Source organism: Cervus canadensis, chromosome 21 (genome assembly GCF_019320065.1).
Source record: "Cervus canadensis isolate Bull #8, Minnesota chromosome 21, ASM1932006v1, whole genome shotgun sequence".
NCBI classification, from domain to species: Eukaryota; Metazoa; Chordata; class Mammalia; order Artiodactyla; family Cervidae; genus Cervus; species Cervus canadensis.
In genome coordinates, this window is record NC_057406.1 from 5,180,884 (window position 1) to 5,200,696 (window position 19,813).

General features: G+C 54.3%; 1 protein-coding gene across 1 annotated transcript in view; it reads right to left on the reverse strand.

Annotated features, from left to right (window-relative positions):
• Positions 1–355: 355 nt before the first annotated feature.
• The window catches only part of SAMM50 (SAMM50 sorting and assembly machinery component), a 32,014-nt gene continuing 12,556 nt past the window's right edge, over positions 356–19,813 (reverse strand). The window contains exons 6-15 of the mRNA XM_043440265.1: positions 19,538–19,668; positions 19,209–19,296; positions 17,929–18,057; positions 17,353–17,424; positions 16,348–16,434; positions 13,564–13,634; positions 12,244–12,311; positions 7,364–7,510; positions 6,215–6,356; positions 356–558 (exon numbers count right to left, since the gene is read on the reverse strand). Coding sequence (XP_043296200.1) covers positions 513–558; positions 6,215–6,356; positions 7,364–7,510; positions 12,244–12,311; positions 13,564–13,634; positions 16,348–16,434; positions 17,353–17,424; positions 17,929–18,057; positions 19,209–19,296; positions 19,538–19,668 — 981 coding nt within the window. The 3' untranslated portion in view covers positions 356–512. The remainder of the gene's footprint in view (positions 559–6,214; positions 6,357–7,363; positions 7,511–12,243; positions 12,312–13,563; positions 13,635–16,347; positions 16,435–17,352; positions 17,425–17,928; positions 18,058–19,208; positions 19,297–19,537; positions 19,669–19,813) is intronic.

A 19,813-nucleotide genomic window follows, 5' to 3' on the forward strand; every position in this document is an offset into this window, starting at 1 on the left:
CTTCCTCCTCCAGGGGACCTTCCCGACCCAGGGGTGGAACCGCATCGCCCGCACTGGAGGCAGATCCTTTTCCACGGAGCCGGCAGGGAAGCCCGGTGATGACGATGACAACGCTTTCTAACGGTGCTTTACAGTCTGCAAACTGCATGCCACTGCTGCTGTCACCTACCCTGTGGGAGCTGAGCACTGAGACCCGAAGAGTCCGGGAGGAAAGGGGAATCGGGAGACGTCTGACAGGCCCTCCCACCGCGCGGCCCGCGTGAAGGAGCGCACACAAGGCCACCTGGCCTGGCCCTCAGGAATGGAGCGGCACGTGGAGCCTCGGAAAGGAACTCCCATCCACGACGCGGCCGAGTATTTATCTTTGAAAATTTATTGACACGGTTTCGACAAGGACTGCAGTCGAAGGGTCCATGAAACGCGTTTATCTGGAGAGAGTGTGGCCCCGAGAACCTCACTGCTGCCCACGTCCTGGCGCCGCTGCTGGGGGGCCGGAGGACGCTCTGCATCCGCTACAGGAACCTGATCCCAGCTCCAAACTGGACGCCGTCACAGATCCTGGAAAACAAAGTGCTTTCTCTTAAGGCAGGAAGTCAGCGCTCGGGTCTGCCCTGCTCGCCCCGCCACTGTTGGCTCGAGAGACGCGCACGTCTCAGACACGAGGCCCGGCAGCCCTGCCTCTCGGGAGGCCTGGGCCCTCCCGCCCGCCTCGCTCCTCCCTCCTGGCTGCTCAGCCTCACCCGCTGGCCCTGGCCGCTCCCGCCTCGGCTCGTTTTAAGGACCAGCCTTTGGAGGATGGACGAGGGAACGAAATGGGAGACACAAATCCCCACGCCCTGCTTCCTCCTCTACTCCTGCTTCCCCAGTCCTGACCCAAGTGGAGACAACAGAAGGACCTAGGAAAGAAATAGTCACCAACAACAAAACTCTGGTGGGGGCGGTGGAGGTGGCGGGTTGTGGGGGAAGCTTTGTTTATTTCTAAGGCTATCAGGGCAACACAGGGAGGTCGGGGAGGGAGCCGGGAGGAGGGCAGAACCCAGAAGAGTCCCAGGGGCCTGTGGCAACAGCAGAATCCACAGCCCCACAGGGTTTGCCCGGACCACCTCTTTGCAGCCCGCTCCTCTCTCAGCAAAGAAAGGACGCGGGAGGTCACATGGGTTGCAGCATCTGCCACCCGCCGAAACTTCCGCAGGTTCCCTTCTGTGCGCTGTTGATCACCAGCTGACAGGCCCCCGGGCCGGAGTTCAGATGAGCAAGGGGACCCAGCAGCGAGGAGGTGGTTGTGGTCACGGCAGGGTCCTGGGAGCCGAGCTCCATGCCCAGACGTGCACATGCCCGAGGGCGCGGCCGTGTCCATGACAGCCGGGCCCCTGCCCTGGCTGCACACAGCACGCAGGCTGAGAATCACCGGCCGAGGTACATTCCTGGGACCCCCCCAGTGATGGCGGTGCCCACCAGGCCAAGAACCGCCACCACCCCAGCATGGAGGGTGGTCTCCCGCACGGCCCACCTGCTGGCCGGGCTCAGGGGTAGGACCAGGGCTGTATGGTCCTGGGGTCACAACCTCAGGAAGCAGGAGCTTCCAGCGAAAGCGGAGTTCGGAATCCCAACCAGCAGCTGATGACAATGTGTTTGTGGAACACGGTGTGTTTTTGCAAGTTCTGACAGTTCCCAGAAAAACTGGACGAGAACAGCTCCCTCATTCAGAGGAAAGCCGATGTTCCACTGTCACAGCACCGGCGCCCTCCTCCCTCCCCGCCCTTAGAACTTAAGATGCAGGAAAGCTGACACAAAGTGGTTTTCAGCCTGACCGTGAGCGGGGGGACAAAATAACCTGATCAGTTAAGAGAATCGAGACAGAGAATCACTGCTGTTGCCACTGACCGCCTGCAGGGTCAAGGGTGCTCACTGACCGACGGCGTCAGCAGAGGTCACCTGAGCGGAAGGGACAGCCACAGTCCAGCCCCCACGTGACCCTGAGCAAACCTCACGCTGTCCTTAAATGGCAAAGATCCACAATGAGGACCGTGACTGTGTTTGCACAGCTTAATTCTGCTGAGACCTGAACAACGTGTCTTTTTACCTTTTATATTTCCGGGTCCATAAAAGGGGGCCCAATGCCTACATTCGCTATTTAGGAAAATGTCTGAAGATAGGCTACAGGATAAAAATAAGTCAAGTCCTAGGTTTATACGCCTTAGAAACAAGCAGGCATTCCAATAAAGGCTCGTTTACTTGCACTATATAAACAGATTACACAACTTTACAAGCACACGTTTATGTTCAGAGACCGTATAAACGTGTCACAGGAAAGACACCCGCTACACACACCCAGAACGGTGTCTCTGATGCCAGGGGCGTGGAGATGGCCTCACCGGCTGTCATCCGGTCCCGTGTCCCCTGTAACTTGTAAGCTTGTAACTCAGGAGGCGCCTCAGAAAAGCCCCCCGTGTCTTCAGTCGCCCCCCCCGCCCCCCGCTGGCACGGCCTCAGGCCCAGCAGGGTCCCCAGCATCAGGCCCCCATCCTCCTCCGGCAGGCCCCGGGCCTGGATCTGGCATGGGCAAGTCAGCAGGAGGCAGGCTGAGGAGGGCCAGAACTCAGAGACCCTGGAGCGTGCCCGAGGGGAAAAGACCCGAGGAGATGGGAGGGGACGAGAGTGCCCGAACTCAGGCCCTGCCCGGCATCAAGGGCCGCGCCACGCCTCGCTTCTGCCCCTGCAGAAGGGGTGTGAGCTGGCACCCACAGGCATCTCCTGCATCCACCCCTTGGCTCCAGCTGTCTTTCCAGGAGTCTCTCACGCCCTCGGCAGCCGCCGTGACCCCTCTCCTGGCCTCCTCCGTTACTGACCACACGCTGCCCCCCGCCAGGCAGAGCCACCTTAATCCCTAGCGGGTCTCCAGGGACCACCATCAGCAGGACACGGAGCGGTCGCATCAGAGCGCAGAGACAACGGGGCCCTACGTCACCTCCGGTACAAAACGCACCAAACGTTTCACAGCCGTTTCCATTTCTGTAAAGGTCTGAGATCCTAATTACAGAGTGACTGCATTAACTCGGGGGTGGGGGTGGTTTCTCTGGATCATCTGCACACACACAATTCCCCATCTTGCCAGCTGCCTGATTTTAGAAATGAAGATCAAACAACTTCCAGTTCAGATGACAAGACTTCAGACGGAGCCACACGCTCACTGGAGACAGCCCCCCCACACAGGGATGCCACGCATGACAGCAAGCGCTGCAACCACCGCGGCCCCAAAACGGACCGGCCGCGGCCCTGGGGGTGAGGCGCATCCTTGGGTCCTGGTCTCTAAACATCCAGTGCATGGCTTGCTCCCTCCTTCGGGAATGCACATCTGACATTAATATCTGAACTACATCTTTCAAATTTCACCTGAAGAGAGCGAGCAGAGGGGAAAGGGGAACACGTCCGCTCCTTGCAGAGTCCGCAAGGAGAGTGGACCCAGCAGGGCTCCCCCAGAGCCTCGGATTCTGGGAGCAAGGCGACACCCAGTGGCCTCCGAGGACACTGCAACCATACTTTTGGTCCGAAGGACCGGAGGCCTCCCCAGAGCCAGCAGGGCGGGCCCGGGTCACACAGCCAGGGGACAGGCAGGGGCTGGCCCCAGCAGCCCACCCGCAGCGCAGCCAGTCGAGGGGCCTCGGCCACTCCGCCATGGCTGACAGTCACAGTGAAACAGACCGTAGAGCTACAGCAAAAACCCTACCCGCGTATCCAGGCTCCCCTGCAACAAGAAACATTTATAACCTATTTACTTGTGTGATCAGGACTAATATTCAACACGGTCAATCTCCAGCAAACAATCAATCATCATGGAAACAGCCTGGGCACTCTCTGAGACAGAGAAGCTGGTAGCGAATGCAAGTGTGAATGAGGAGACATGCGAGAGACAGAGGGTTCTCATCTCTGCACGCTTTCTGCCCGCGGTGTGGGGGGCGGCCCAGCCTCACCGCAGGGGTCTCTGAGCGGGTGGCGGGGTGCTGGGCTCCTCTGCTGGCGTCGGGGGTGGAGGGAACGGCGCGCACTCTGGCCTCAGTGGGCTGGTGCTCCCTGGCACCCCTGACGGACACACACACCATTGTCCTGCCCACCCAGGCACATTACGGCTTGAGAAGCGCCGGCTTGGATGGCTCTCTGTGACTCCATCCCAGGGCGGGCGCAGGGTCAGCACCGCACCTCGGCCCTTCCCTGCAAGGATTCAATGAGCACCTGGGTGTTACGCCAGGGAGCCCCAGGTCCACACGCCTGTGGCAGGCAGCTAAGACATCACCTGGTGCACAAGCCCGGCTCTAGGCGAACTGCCTGATCCCCACGCTGCACTCTCCCTGAAATCAGGACACGTCACCCATCTCTATATGTGTCTCCATCACAGTGAGCCAGGCGGCAGCCCTGGGCACACTGCAGACAGGGAGGGAGCGGGGGGACCCTGTGAGCTTCTCACGGGAGCAGAAGGCCAGGCGAGTGCACCAGTGACTGCAGCAACATGAGGACCAAGCAGCCCTGCCGACAACACACCAGACACGGCTCTGCACATGCACGCGCGCTCACTCACCCCGTCCCCAAGCCGGCAGGGCGGTCACTACCACTAGATGTGAAAACAGAGACCCGAGCGGTTACGCCACTCACCCCGGGCCACACAGCGGCTGAGCTGAGCTCCGAGCCTGGGCTGCTGGGCTCCAGAGCGCACCCAGCCCGACCACCCAGGCCCTCCTCAGCTCTGCTCCGTGCCGAGAACAGGCAAGGCGTGGAGGGGCGCTGACTGTGGTCAGAGCCGCAGACCCGCGAGGGCGCGCGGAGGAAGGGTCTGACATCACGGGCGGCCCCGGCCCGAGTCAGCCTTCCGGCGAGACGAGCAGGGCAGACTGCACTGGGCCGACGGCCACAGGGGACTCGGGTGATGGACGCGGGCCCGCAGCTACAAGCACAGCCTTGTGAAAAGGTCCCTGACGCGGCTCCTCCCAGAACACCGTCACCCAGCACTCAGCGCGAAAAGACAGAGGGAGCCGAGGCGGCATGCGGCCCCCTCCACCATTGCAGACCACGGCTCGGCGCTGGACGCCTGGGCGAAGATGACTCAGCATCACCGCGGAGCGCAGGCAGAGAGCCGAGGAGAAACACACACAGCCGTCCAGACTCCTGAAAAGCGTGCGTGTGAAGATACTCAGAGGTTAACAGAAACACGTGGCCTCCCCACCCACACAAGCTGGGGTCCGAACCCTAGGCCCACGTGACGGGATCTGGGGAGGTGACCCAGTAAACACAGATGAAGGAGCTTAGCTGAGACGGGGTCCTTGGTGGGCTCAGCGTCCCTGTGAGAAGAGACACCAGACAGCTCGCTCTGTCCACAGTGAGGACGCAGTGAGAAGGTACCAGCCGCCAAGCAGGAAGGGCGCCCTGGGCCACGAACCCAACCTGCCAGCATCCTGACCTCAGACTTCCCAGCCCCCAGACAGTGAGGAATCCACGTCTGCTCCCTAAGCTGCCAGTCCATGGTATTACAAACTATCATGACAATACCTCTGGGCTTCTTGAACTTTCTAAAACGCACACCACTTTAAGAAACAGAATCAGTTTCTTCTTCAGCACAAATCAGTGACGGCTGGAGAAAAGGCCAGACAGTCGGTTCCCCTGCTGCCCAGAGAAGACTCGGGAGGATGCATCTTCTGTGACCAGAGCAGAGCTGCACCCACCCCAGCCTTTCGGGCTCCTGACCTGCAAGGTCCCCCCGGCAACACCTCACACCCCTCAGCACGGACCAGCAGCACCGGCCGTTGCCTCCAGCCAGGCCACCTGGGCGGGGAGCTCCCACTATTTGGCAACAAGTGCAAACACCGTGAGGTGGGGGGACGAGGACACACCACAGCCTGTCCTCCAAACCAGATGGAAAGAAAGACCCCGCGGAGAAAAATCCCTGTATTTTTACTCCTTTGCCAACTACTCAATTTCTCCTAAAGTCTTGAATCTTAAAGGCTGTTGGTGAAGTGATTGCCGTTGCTGAGTTGCTGAGTCGTGTCTGACTCTTTGCGACCCCATGGACTACAGCACGCCAGCCTTCCCTGTCCTTCACGATCTCCCCGAGTCTGCTCAAACTCCTGTCCATTGACTCAGTGACGCCAGTGATGAAGCAGGTCCAAAGCAAAGTACGGTGACGGGAGAGTGCCGCGTGCCTGTCGACAGGCCCACCCGCACCTACCTGTCCCCACGCTGCACGCCCATAGGGACGCAGTAGTTGAGCTCGAGCCGCGCGATGTTGCCCAGCCTGAGGACGATGCCCGCCCCGTAGGACCAGCGGATGCACTCGGCCAGCTTCCGGATGTGGGCTTTGGGGCCCTCGCCTGAAAAGAGAGGGGACGGGACGTGACCAACCACACGTGGCCCCCACACGCTGTCTGCGGACAGCCCCGGCTCTCCCTCTCCGCGTGGCCTCTGGTCATCTCAAGAGCCAGGTTGATCTCTTCGAGGAGAATGGAGGAAAGTGACACTAGGTCCACACTCAAGACAGGGCTGGGGACCGCCCGCCTCGCCGCCCCAGGAGGACGCAGGCCCTCTCGACGCTCTGGTCCCCTCGCCCAGGATGGCATTTCCCCCGTCCCCTGAGCACCCAGGAAGCCTGACTCCAAGCCTTGGTTCCCAGACACCTCCCACGCCCCTGCCGCTGGATACGTCTGTGCCCCTTGCCCAGCCCTGAGCTCCGAGGGGAGGAGACCGCTCTGCAGCCTCAACAACTGGCGCAGAGTCGCTGCTTGAGAAATGTTTGCTAAATAAATACATTTTTTTTTTGGCAAGAGAGCACCAGATGATTTTTCACGCATGTTTCAGTCATTCGACCGATGGCTTAACTCTGGGCATTGTATCAGATGTTGTAGGCATCCGAGGCCAGCATGTGTGTGCATGCTCAGTCGTGTCCAGCTCTTTGTGACCCTATGGACTGTAGCCCACCGGGCTCCTCAGTCTATGGAACTGTCCCACTGAGAATACTGGAGTGGGTTACCATCTTCTCCTCCAAGGCACAGTTCGTATATTTAAAGATGACATCGTCTAAACCAGGGGCTTCCCAGGCAGCTCAGTGGTAGAGAATCTGCCTGCCAGTGCAGGAGACACAAGGGACGAGGGTTCAATCGATCCCTGGGTCGGGAAGATCTCCTGGAGAAGGAAGTGGCAACCCACTCCAGTATTCTTGCCTGGAAAATCCCCTGGACAGAGGAGCCTGGCAGGTTACAGTCCAAACAGTCAGAGGCAACTTAGCACTGCGGTCTAAAGGAGACGGACACCTACTCATGTCCTGTGCTTTTAAACGTAAGGTCAGGTGTGCCGACCGGCCGCTAAAGAGTCTGAGTCTTACCGTAGTTGAGGTTGCAGAGGTTCCCCGCGTTGAGGAAGAAGTGTGTCCTGAAGAGCTCGCCAAAGCCGCCCTGGCCGGGCCGGAAGGGTAACGGGGTATACAGGTGCAGCCCGCCGGCCCAGTAGGCTTCCCCGCCCAGGTAGTCACCTAGGCAAGGAAGGAGCGCAGATCAAAACGAGGTCACAGGTTCAAGACCACCCCAATGGCCCACCATGAACAAGAGCGAGGGGTGTGCTGCGATCAGGACACACTCCGTGCCCGAGGCCACGCCTCCTTTTAAATAATCTTTCCTTTTCTCTCCGTTTGTTTTATAATTTGCTTTAACTGGAAAAAAAAAAAAGCTAATACATCATTTAGGAAAGAATGAAACCAGTAATTGATCGTATCTGTGAAATGCTTAGAATAAAACAAGCTTACTAATGGAAATCGCTTTCTCCGCAACTGCAGATGACTAGATCATTGTTGCTTGGCAAATGAAATGCATTATTCCGCAGAAATTTCAAGACTACACTACAGAGAAACAAAATGTAGAAAATGTCTCTGCAGTTTCTGGAAATGGTCAGACTTGCTATTAACCCAAAGGTACAGAGGGCCTGCTCTCCCCATACAAGGACACTGTCCCAGCTCAACGTCTTCAGAGAAGAGGCATGTTCTGAAAGGTTCACGACCACTTGGGGTTTTCTTTGTTTACATAATGCATAATAATACAGATTACTTCTACACATGTCCCAACTATTTCAACTACAAATAGCCACAACACTAAAACAACAACAAAACCTTCTGAATGGTTTATACTTTGTTACCAAATACTATTCGTAAAGTGCCTGTCTCCTTAAACACAAAATGACCCGACCATGACAAAGAAAACTACAGGTTGTCTCCAAGATTAACCTCGAGGGATGAACTGCTTTTTCACTTAGAGACTCTAGCGTCTCCTCGCCCCGTCAATACCGAAGTTCCAGAGGAAACAGCGGACGGAGAGCAGGTCAGCCGGGCCTGCTTTTCATTTCCCAGCAAGTGCTCCTCTCTTTCCTTAAATCACCTACTTTATTCTCATCATGGGAGAATAAAAGAGGAAATTCTCCTTTAATTTCTACCATTAAGAGAAAACCAGCTAACATCCTGGTGTCCTTCCTTTCAGTGAATTACAATGAAACATTAAATAAGAAAATAAAATGTAAGTATATATATAAATATCTTTCAGTCCTGATTTTTTTTTCATTTACTGTACTATGAGCACTTTCCTCTAATATTTCTTATTCTTTGAAAATGTGATTTTGATGCCTGAATAATCACACATATGGACCATAAAGCAATGACCTGTGGTTCAGTCGCTAAGTCATGTCTGAGTCTTTGACCCCACAGTCTGTAGCCCACCAGGCTCCTTTGTCCATGAGACTTCCCAAGCCAGAGTACTGGAGTGGACTGCCATTTCCTTCTCCAGGGGCCCTCCTGGGCCAGAGGTGGAGCCTGACCGGTCTCCTGCGCTGGAGGCTGGCTCTTTACCGACTGAGCCCCCAGGAGAGCCCAGTGCAATGACCTCTCCCTGACTACTGTCCGACTGGCACTGAATTTCTTGAGAGGGGATGTTAACCTGTGAAGGGCTTCCTGCACACACACATTGTTAAACCATCTTGAAGTGTAATATACACACAAAAAACACACACACCCTAAGCGTACAATGCAGTGCATTTCCAGGCCCAGAACACACACGATACAGTGAGCACCCAGACCACAAACAGACGCACGCAGCGCCCTGGGGAGGCCGAGCTCTCCCTTCTCATCACCGCCCACGCCAAGGGCAACCATCACCTGTCCCCCGATAGCACAGAGCTCTTTGTCCGGCCGCCACACTTGGCAGACAGAATCACAGAGCATGCAGCTGCTGGGGCTGGCTTTTTTTGTGGGGGAGGCTTATGTTTCTTAAGTTTGTTCAGGCCGCCTCATCAGTGGCTCGAACTTGCTCATCCTCGTCGCTATATAATAAACCACAGTGTGAAGACACACTATTTAGTTGCCCATCCTACGGCTGGTGGGCGTTTGGGTTTCCAGTTTTCAGTTTGGCGCTCTTATCCATGTGTGCCAGTCACTCAGTCGTGTCCGACTCTTTGTGACCCCTACAGACTGTAGCCAGCCTGGATCCTCTGTCCATGGGATCTTCCAGGCAAGAGTACTGGAGTGGGTTGCCATTCCTTTCTAGTTCTTGTATGTACATGTTTTAGGCTCTTGATAAATATTGTCAAACTGCTTTCATGAAAAGTTATGGCGATTTACACCCTTGCTCACAGAATCTTACCAATGGCCTTTTAATAGGTAATTAAATAAAACATCACTGTGTTCTAATTTTCAGGCAAATGGAAGACTCCAAAACTTTTATTTAGTCACTAAATAATACTCGCTACAGTGAAAAAAGAAACTGTTACTTTTCCAAAAGAAAAGGACAAATAACAGCATCCTAAAAGCAAATGAAAAGAAATAAATTATATTTTGTACAAAAATTTATTCCATAGATGATCATTATTTTTAGTAATATAAAACAGGAACAAAGATGTTTAAAAAAAGTTACGAAAATCAGGACAGACTATTTTATAATGTAATAACATGTGTCCTACCTAAATGATGGTTTTCATAACACATGGCGATTCTCTAATAAAATGTCAAGGACTGGAGAGAGTTCCGGAAACAGGAATGCTCACACTCTGCTAGATAGACTATGATTCAGACAAGCTTCCTTGAGCACAATATAAACCTTTGGGGATACTCAAAATCCATTGATTTAGCAATTCCAACCTAGAACTTTATGTTATATAGTAAAGCTTATAGATAAGCACAAAGATTGAATTAGGTTATTCACTGACACATAGTTATTTAAAATAAGAAAAAAGAAAACAGTCTAAACGTCTAACACTTGGCATTTGGTCTATAAAGGTCGCAGTGTGGCAAGATGGTGAAATACGCAGCCGTTAACAACGATCAGGCTTTTATCTTTCTAAGTCACTGCTGCTGGGAATGCAAAGTGGGATCGCTATTCTGGAGGACAGTCTGGCATCTTCTTAGAAAGCTAAACATAATTTTACCATACAATCCAGCAACTGCACTCCTTGGTTTTTAACCAAAAGAGCTGAAAAATCTCACGTCTGGAAAAAACTGCACACAGATATCTCTACCAGCTTTACTCGTAATTGTGAAAAACTGGATGTCCTGCAAGCAAGATGTCCTTCAACAGGTGAATGGATAAAACACCCTGTGGAACAGCCACGTGGTGGGGGCAGTATTATTTGGTGATAAAAAGGTATGAGCAATCTAAGCTATGAAAAGACACAGAGGACTGAATCACTATACTGGACATCTGAAACTAATATAATATTATAAATCAACTATACTCCAATTAATATATATATATATGTATGTATGTATACACACACACACACACACATACACACACACACAAACAAAAATTTTATAAATACATTGACCAAAAGAAGAAAAAAAAATATGGAGGAAACTGAAATGTGTATCGCTTCATCAAAATAGTCTGTATGAAAAGCACATATATTGCATGACTCCGTCTATATGACATTGTGGAAAAGGCAAAACCATGGAGGCAGTGAAGGTCAATGGCCCTCAGGAACTGAGGAGGAAGCAGGGAGGAAGTAAAGGTGAGTGGAGGCAGGGAGGGAGGAACGAACAGGTGGAGGACAGGGAACATTCAGGGGTGAAACCAGGCTGCAAGATACCCTAACAGCAGATGCATGCCGTCAGCCATCTGTCAAGACCCGGACACCTCACAGCACAGACAGGGGACGCCCGCGTGAACCACGGGGCTTAGTTGGAAGTGACATGTCAGTACCTGGAGAAGGAAATGGCAACCCGCTCCAGCGTTCTTGCCTGGAGAATCCCATGGACGGAGGAGCCTGGTGGGCTACAGTCCATGGAGTCGCACAGAGTGGGACCCAACTGAGCCATTTAGCAGCAGCAGCAGCACCTCACTGCTGGCTCACCAGCCGTGACGACCGTCCCACACTAACACGGGATGCTGGCGATAAAGGACCCTACGGGCGTGTACGCTGAGCTCTGCCCCTGCTGCCTAAGTTTTCTGTTAAACCTAAAACTACTCTCAAAAATAAAGTCCATTACACAGGGCATAGAGTCAGTATTTTATGAATCACTACGCTGCACAACTGAAATGTATGTAATATTGTACTGACTATATCTCAGTAAACAAATAAGCTTAATGTAAACGTGTGAAAAATTTGGAAAGTGCAGAAACACACTTTAAAAAACTTAGTAAAGTATCATTAATCAGTTCCATCACCCAGATAAAACCATAACTAATGTTTAGCTATATTTTCTCTAAGTCTTTTTATAAAAATGCATGTCTATTGTTTACTTTTACTATATGCATTTTTAAAATTTTAAATAAAGTACACTACTTTAAAAAATTGTCGTTTGTCAATGAGATAAAATAAGCAGCCATAAAAAAATGATAAAGTACTTATTCCTGTGAACATCTTTTCATATACTGTTATTGAGGGGGTGGGAGGAGAAACAGGTGAAAACAGAAGTATGTAAACAAAACAACACATGTACGTGGACATGTGAGTTTAAACCACACAACGCTCACAGCTTGAGGCGATGGGATCACAGGTCACTCCTGTGTATCTTCCGTTTAGCTATACTTTTTCATTTTCTATCATTTCCTCAACAAATAAATACCTTTCCGAGCCAGCTGGGTGATGGGTGTTAGGTGTCAGTTCTGCTGGTGAAACATGAGTATCTATTACCTTGGTAATTTAAACAAACAAAAACATGGTTCAAAAATGAGACCTAAATGTAGCTTCGATTGTTCTCAACGTGGTGCCTTTTGGGGAAGGACAGACCTTCACTCTGTGGCCCGACGCTGTGCATGCTGAAGCCCCGCACACTCGTGGGTCCGCCGAGGTAGAACCTGGAAGAGGGAAGAGCCGTCAGAGGACGTCGCCGGCACACACTGCAAGTGCGGAGGGCGCACTCTCGCTTCTGGGGGGCCCACGTCGCCACGCGTGGCACGTTTCAGGACTCGGGAGTGCACGAGAGGATGGAGAGCGCCTTTAAAATCCAAGCTCTGGGGGCGGGGAGATACTTCTTTATAGTAAAAAGTGTATATTCTGTTTTGAGTAGGAAAGAAAAAAGCTCATACGGGTTATCGTTTAGTCGCTCAGTCGTGTCTGACTCTTTGTGACCCCATGGACCGTAGCCCACCAGGCTCCTCTGTCCATGGGATTTCCCAGGCAAGAATACTGGAGCGGGTTGCCATTTCCCTCTCAAGTGGATCATCCCGATCCAGGGATCGAACCTGCGTCTCCTGCATTGGCAGGCAGATTCTTTACCACAGAGCTACCAGGGAAGCCCCACATGTTTATAGAAACACAGAGAAACATTCAAGAAAGTAATAAAACAATCCCGTCATCGACAAGCAGGGTTAACGTTTGGGATTACAGTGAATCCGTGAACCACCCGCGGGCTTCCTGGTGGCTCTGACAGTAAAGAATCTTCCTACAATGCAGGAGTCCCAGGTTCAGTCCCTGGGTCGGGAAGATCCCCTGGAGAAGGAAATGGCAACCCACTCCAGTACTCTTGCCTGGGAAATCCCATGGACAGAGGAGGCTGGTAGGCTACAGTCCATGGGGCTGCAGAGAGTCAGACACCACTGAGCGACTTTCACTTTCTTTCACTTGAACAACCCAGAGGTTAATCCAAATATAACCTGCAGTCAGCCCTCTGTGCCCGAGCTTCCTCCACAGCCACAGATGTAACCGACTCCCGGCCGTGCAGGGCTGCAGTATTCACTGCTGAAGAATACCCACCTATAGGTGGGCCCCCTGATCAAACTCACGTTTGTTCAGGGTCAAAGGTACTTCCTGTTAGTCGATTTTTTGGGTATGTGTATTTGTGTGACAGTGTATACATACAAATTTATGTACACAACTGTATTAAATTGGTGATATACTGTATTTTGCATACATTTCTGCATCCATCTTGCTTTTTAAAAATTAGCATAAATGTATACAGGTTATTTTGAAAGTAGCTTAAACATAAAAACGAAATTAAAATGTGAAATAAGTGCTCTCTTAAATAGCTAAACCTCTTTTGTAAGAAACCAACCAGGAAGATCCAAAGGAAACCACTTGCAAGCCACCCGTTAATTTATTATTACTTACCTATCAGCAATGCTTGATGGTTTATCACCCATGGGAACCAACATTCCACCCCAGAGAGATGCTGAAAAAACCTGTTGAATACAAACAAACAACCGTTTTCTTCCAGCATTTCTGACCTTCCAACGAGTATCAGCAGACGGAAAACGCACTGAGGTCTGGTCGCGGCCCGCGAGTTCAGCGCAGAGCTCTAGGTTGGGGCATGAAGGCTGCAGAGGGGAACACTCGGCTCGGGCAGGGGAAGAACCACAGCTCAAAGCGTTCTGAGGATATCTGTGGAACACGCAACTTCAAACCTCAAGACACACAAGACATACAAGCAAAAAAACAAGCCTAAACCCTCAGCAGGGCCTGGCTCCGACCCCAGGCAGCCCCCTCCCTTCCGAGAAGCCAAGCCCAGCGGGCCATGCCACAGCCAGAGTGGGAAGGGGGACCAGGCCCCAGACAAGGGAGTCCGCATCCACCAGGCCTCTGAGCGGCTGGCATCTCAGGAGAGGGAGGGAGCAGGTACGGCGCTGCTGCAAGTAAGAAACGCAGGGCTTCGCTGGTGCCTCCGTGGTAACGAATCCGCCTGCCGATGCTGGAGACACAGGTTTGATCCCTGATCTGGGAAAACCCCAGGTGCCACAGAGCAACTAAGCCTGTGCTCCCCAACTACTGAGTCTGCGCTCTAGGGCCCGGGAGCCGCAATGACGGAAGCCCTAGAGCCAGCCCGTGCTCTGCAACCCCGACCGGAGAAAAGCCTGCAGAGCAATGAAGGCCCCGCACGGCCAAAAATAAATAATGAACAAACAAAAGAATTGCAGACACACACGTCTAACCCAGCCCTCGGGGACATCGCCTCCGTCTGACAGGTCAGGGTCGGGGCAGTGAATGATCCGACGTGGGGATCCGATCTTCACGCCACATCATCACCACCCAGAACTGCCGCGGTGATGCCTGAGACCACAGTGGGCCCTCTGGGCTCCTGATCCCCGGCCGTCATCACGTGCCCCTGCATCTCCTGAGCGCCCCCCACAGGCTTCTGCCCAACTTGTCCTCTTGGACGTGCAAAGTCCACATCCTTCAAAGCTGCCCAGAGAACTCTTTTTTAGAAGCTTCTGTAGGAAGGATCACAGACGAAAACTGGGGCAGAGTGGGCAGAGCGGGCCAAGCGCACATTCTATTCTGAGAAATCCGTCTCTGCTCAACAACGGGACAGACTGCTGCAGGGCAGGGTGAGGGGCCGGAGCCCGGCGCAGTGGGGCGGCTGCCCCTCGGACAAGGCGCTCCTGGTAGACTGTCCTCCCCGTCCCCGCCCCCGGTGGTCATGACCTAGCGAGCGGGGGACAAGGAGCACTGGAGACAGGCCCACCGTGCTGCGTGTCCCGCTGAGCTCGTGACCACGGGAGCCCAGGGTGCCCCTAGGCCTAGGCCTCTCCACCTGCTCCCTCCAGCACCAGGCATCCCAATTCTTCAAGGCCAGCAGGATGACGAGCCGACCCCCTGATTCCCTCCCAACCTCACTCCCTGCTCACCCCCCTGAAATCCCACGGCCCATTACTAAAAACAAGCTGCTTTATGCACCTCACGTGGCCATCCCCGGGTGGGGCGGGCAGATACCACCAAGGGTGGAGGGCTCATCAAAGATGCCCCCCGACCAATGACGACGAGGCAGCAGCCCGTGGATACCTTCTACCCCTTCACTCTGCTGTCCTGTTCTTCACGTCTCTTATCACCCCCTGCCGGATTATATATCCATCGCGTTGCTTGTGGGACTCCCCCTTCACTAGCATGTAAGAGCATGAACTGCTTTATTTACTGGGGTGCTCTTGGAGCCCAGACAGTGCCTGGCAGCCAGCCGGTCTGTGTGAGAAGAAGGGAGGGAGGGATGGACGGACAGGTGGGAGGATAGATGGGCAGGTAGACGCATGGCTGGATGGAGAGGCAGGGGCTGGACGGAGGGAAAGGAGGCTGAGGAAGAGACACGAGGGGTGGAAGGAGAAGGTGACCATGATGGAGTTAAGGAGGGCGGACGGTGTGCCGTGGAGTGGGCTCAGGAGGGGACTGGAAAGAGCTCGCTGAACTGCACGAGAAACCGGCCCCTGGCAGCCTCCGGAGGAGGGGAGGAGAAACAGAGGCAGGGACGGAACCCCAGGGCACCGCGTCCAGGAGCGATCGGAAGCAGCGGTACACGCTCGCAGTCACGTGTGTACCGTTCCATCAGAGCGCCCGCCTCGCCCCCGGGGCCTAAGGCAGCAGTGGGGTGCGGAGAGCTGTCCCCAGCCACCCGGGCACCAGGAAGGGTGGGCAACAGGCACAGCGTCTCCTGGCCTGGGGCTCCACTGCGTCGGGCAGAACCTGGCCACTCGCTCCTCAGGTCCCGAGGGAATCAGGAGGAACTAAACCAAACTGGGTTAAAAACATTTACCACACAGACTCCTGCAGACACCCAGCGCCCTAAAAACCTAGCAAAGTAAGGTGAAGACGCAGAATTTCTAGGGACGTAACATCAGGAGGCAAAGACGGCGGCACATTTGTTCTCCAGACACGTTTCTTGACGGCCCTGAGATGATGATAAGTGGGGAAGGGGCTCTTCCGGGTGAAATGACTGACAGGTGAGTTTTAAAGGACCTAATCATCGCTTCTCCCCAGAGCATCCTCAATTCTGGCCACATTTAAGGCATGAAGCGCTTGAGCTTCAAGCATGACTGTTCTCATTTACCCTTCTGTGCTTTAGATATTCGGGAACTGGGATCTAATCAGATTCCAAAAACACAGGTGACAAGTTCCTGGCGAGATACTCACTGTGTCAAGGATGAGTTGTTTATTCAACTGAAGCTCAAAGTCTTCTTTTAAGAAGCTCACGTCCCCTCCGGTGTAGCCGGCCAGCTCCTGTCGGGGAGGACCCTCAGGTGGGACGGAGCCCACAGACCGCAGCATCACGGCAGCCAGTACCACAGGCTGCTGCTCTGTATTTTTAGGAAGGCCACAGACCGCTTCTGTGTCCCAGAGGCTGCCTCCTGGTCGTTCGGGACGGTACCAGGGGCCTGGCAGAGACAGCGTCACCAGACACGCTGAGGAACCACAGAGGAGGTCGCTCCTTACGAGTGCCGGGAAAACACTCGCAACATCGACGCTCAGGACAGAGCTTGCTAAGGGCAGTATGGTGGCTCAGCCATAGAGAACCCACCTGCCGATACAGGAGACGCGGGTTCCACCCCTGGGTTGGGAAAATCCCTTGGAGTAGGAAACGGTAACCCACTCCAGTATTCTTGCCTGGAGAATCCCAGGGACAGAGGAGCCTGGTGAGCTGCCGTCTATGGGGTCACACAGAGTCGGACACGACTGAAGTGACTTAGCAGCAGCAGCAGCAAATGAAAATTGGATTTCCAGCGGCTCCTCTGACACGGAGTTCAGGCAGACAGAGGGTCGGAGACCCGCTCCCCAGCCGCCTTCACCCCGAGGTCACCAGCTGCGCCCCGCCGTTGTCAGGGTTACAACCCTGGGCTCGGGTGCTCATCAAGGACCACCAAGGAAGCCAGTCCCACCAAGTCACGACTTGGCTCCTGGCCTGTGAAGTGACCCATCAGAGGCTGGAACCTCACCCTGACTCTGAGCTCTATGAAGGCAGAGTCTGAGCTGCAGGGAGCAAATCCAGGGCTAGGAACCCTGAGAGGGACAGATGCCCTTGCAAGCCATTCCAGAATGACCTTTACAGCTAAAAGAAGCTGTATTGACAACGTGACTGCCCCCGAAGGACACCCCAGTCCTCCAGGAGCCTGCACAGGCCACAGGGGAGGGGGCACTCACCTGGTTCACCTTCAGCAAAGCACCTCTTCTCGGCAAGATGGACGAGTTCCGCGAGTCGATGACCATCGAGTGCTGGAAGAGGTAAGGACGGGGGTGCCTTCGCTTCAGTGCGGAAGGACGCCAGGCGCTCCCTGCACACTGGCTGCTCGCCAGGCACTGTGCCGAGCACTCCCTTAGGGGGCTTCACCTTCATGAAGACCTCCCATCTGTGTGAGGACCCGACAGAGCCAGGGAGACAGGTCACGTCCGCCGGCTGGGCGACTCCAAACCCATCCCCAGCCCTGTCCTCTCTGGGAGCTTGATGCCCTGACGGACGTCGGCTCAGCCAGCTTCCAGCTAAGACACCACGGTGGGCCCTTATTCCCTCCATTTCCATCACCTCCGATGTTACTTAGGAAAAAAGGACGTGAGGCTGTGTCCAGATAGTCACAGGGACCGGTTCTAGCCACGGTTCTAGCCGCCCCAACAGTGACGCCTCTGGGTCCCTCCCGATGCAGGTAAACGCCGTTCTCCCAATGCACACGGCCTGGCTGCACCAGGGTAGGTACACGCCGGAGGCAGAAGCAAAGCCCTTACCGAGAGAGACGACTTCAGCGAGTGCCCGCTCTCCTTCCGGACTGCGAAGGACGCGACCCTGGAGAGGCAGCCCAGCTCCCGCCAGACACCCTCCCACTTGACCGTGTGGCTCGTCTTCCAGGTGGGAAACTGCGAGCAAACACGGAAACCGTCAGCCTTCGTGCTGCACGGACGCGGAGTCATCCCAGCCCGGGTCGTGGGCTGAGGCATCATTAGACCATTAACCGATTAAAAACTAAGACACTCTGTGAAACGGTGGGATGGGAAGAGAGGAAGACAAGGCGAGCTGGGGAAGGAGGGAATGGAGGCAGGCGGGGGCGGGCTGGGCGAGAAAGCCAGGGTCGCCTACAGAGGGGAAAACTGCTTGAGTGGCGGGGCTGTGCTCTGAGCCAGGGGGCGGGGGTCACTGGTCTGACGCTGCAGAGAACTTTATAACCACCTGGTTTCTTTTCCACCCGAAAGGCCACGGGACACAGACCCCACCTGGCTGTCTGAAGCCAGGCAGGGTGACCCACATGAGCCACGTCAGCCCCCAGAGAAGAGCAGGGAGACGGGGTCACAAGTGAGTGATGAGCGGAGGTGCTGGGTGGGGGGCCTGCCGCAATAGCTTCCTGGGACCCTCCCTGGAGACGCTCACCCAGCAGGGCACGCAGGGCCGTGAAAGTGCAGGAGAGGCAGAAGCTGCTCTGAAGACCGCACGGGGAACTATTTTCACAGCATGTGCCTCAAGTCTTTCCTCTTAAACTAAAGCCTACACCAGGAGGGGAGGAAGGGGGACAAGCTAGAAAGGAAGGTAAAGAGCAGGGCTCATCGTAAAACCGAAAAATGGTCAAATGACAGTAATTCCACGCGATGCATCCGGCCAGAAGTAAAGGTGCCATAAACCCATGATGAAAGCGTCCGGTAACCCGAGGTGACCTGCGTTGTCAGGAGCGATCGATCTGAGTGTGCACGAGGAAGGACAAACAGATGGTGTCCCAGGAAGTCGGGGCAGGGAAGAGATGTGACCGGGTCAAAGTATCTGCTGCCGTGGAGGCGGGCCACCCTCTCTGGTCCTGGCATAGGGCACTTGGCGAGTGGGGAGGTGCCTGGCTGGGAGGCGGCTGGCAGCAGGACAGGGAGTGGAGGGTGACCCCAGCGACGGGGCCCCCAGGCTCCAAGCTTCAGCCCCGGTGTGGCTGCGCGCCTGGCCCTGCCCCCTCGGCTGTGTCTGGGGATCAATGGACAGGCGCCTGGGCCCCACTTAGGCGCACAAAGGGAAGGACAGGAAAGCCACTCACGCTGTACTCCGCTGATACGCCTCGGTCTGTCTCCCGCAGCGAGCTCCAAGGGAACTGTCCCGTGACTTTGTATACGTTTACGGAGAAACTAGGAGACAAGGGGACAGAGCTTTAAATGCTGGGACGGCGATTATACCTGGCACACACCTACATCAACAGGTTCACAAACATGCTTCGGGGCTCATCTTCATGGGGAAATCTACGCATGTGGTGACGCAACAGAAGTGTCGGCCGATTCTGCAAAGTTTCTTTTCAGAAACTTCCACTATGCCACCTATCTTAGCCCCTAAACCAGGCCACTGAACACAACGATCCGCTGGGCTTCCTACTTTCTTTCGAAGTTTCCAGGCTGTGGTTTGAAGAAGGACAGGCCATATGAGGTTTCTTTTGTTCCATAGGAAAACTGGAAAGTCACCTTTTCTGCCCGGCCTAGAAGATTAGGGAGTTTAAGGCCAAGTACCTGGGAGGCAAAGAAAAATAGCAGAGGTTTTATAAGTAAGTTCATCCATGTCATTTCTGTTTAGAGTCCACTCACAAGAGGTGTTGCATGATATTCCCCTTCTCTGACTTTCTGCACCCTGCATGCCAATCTCTAGGTCCATCCA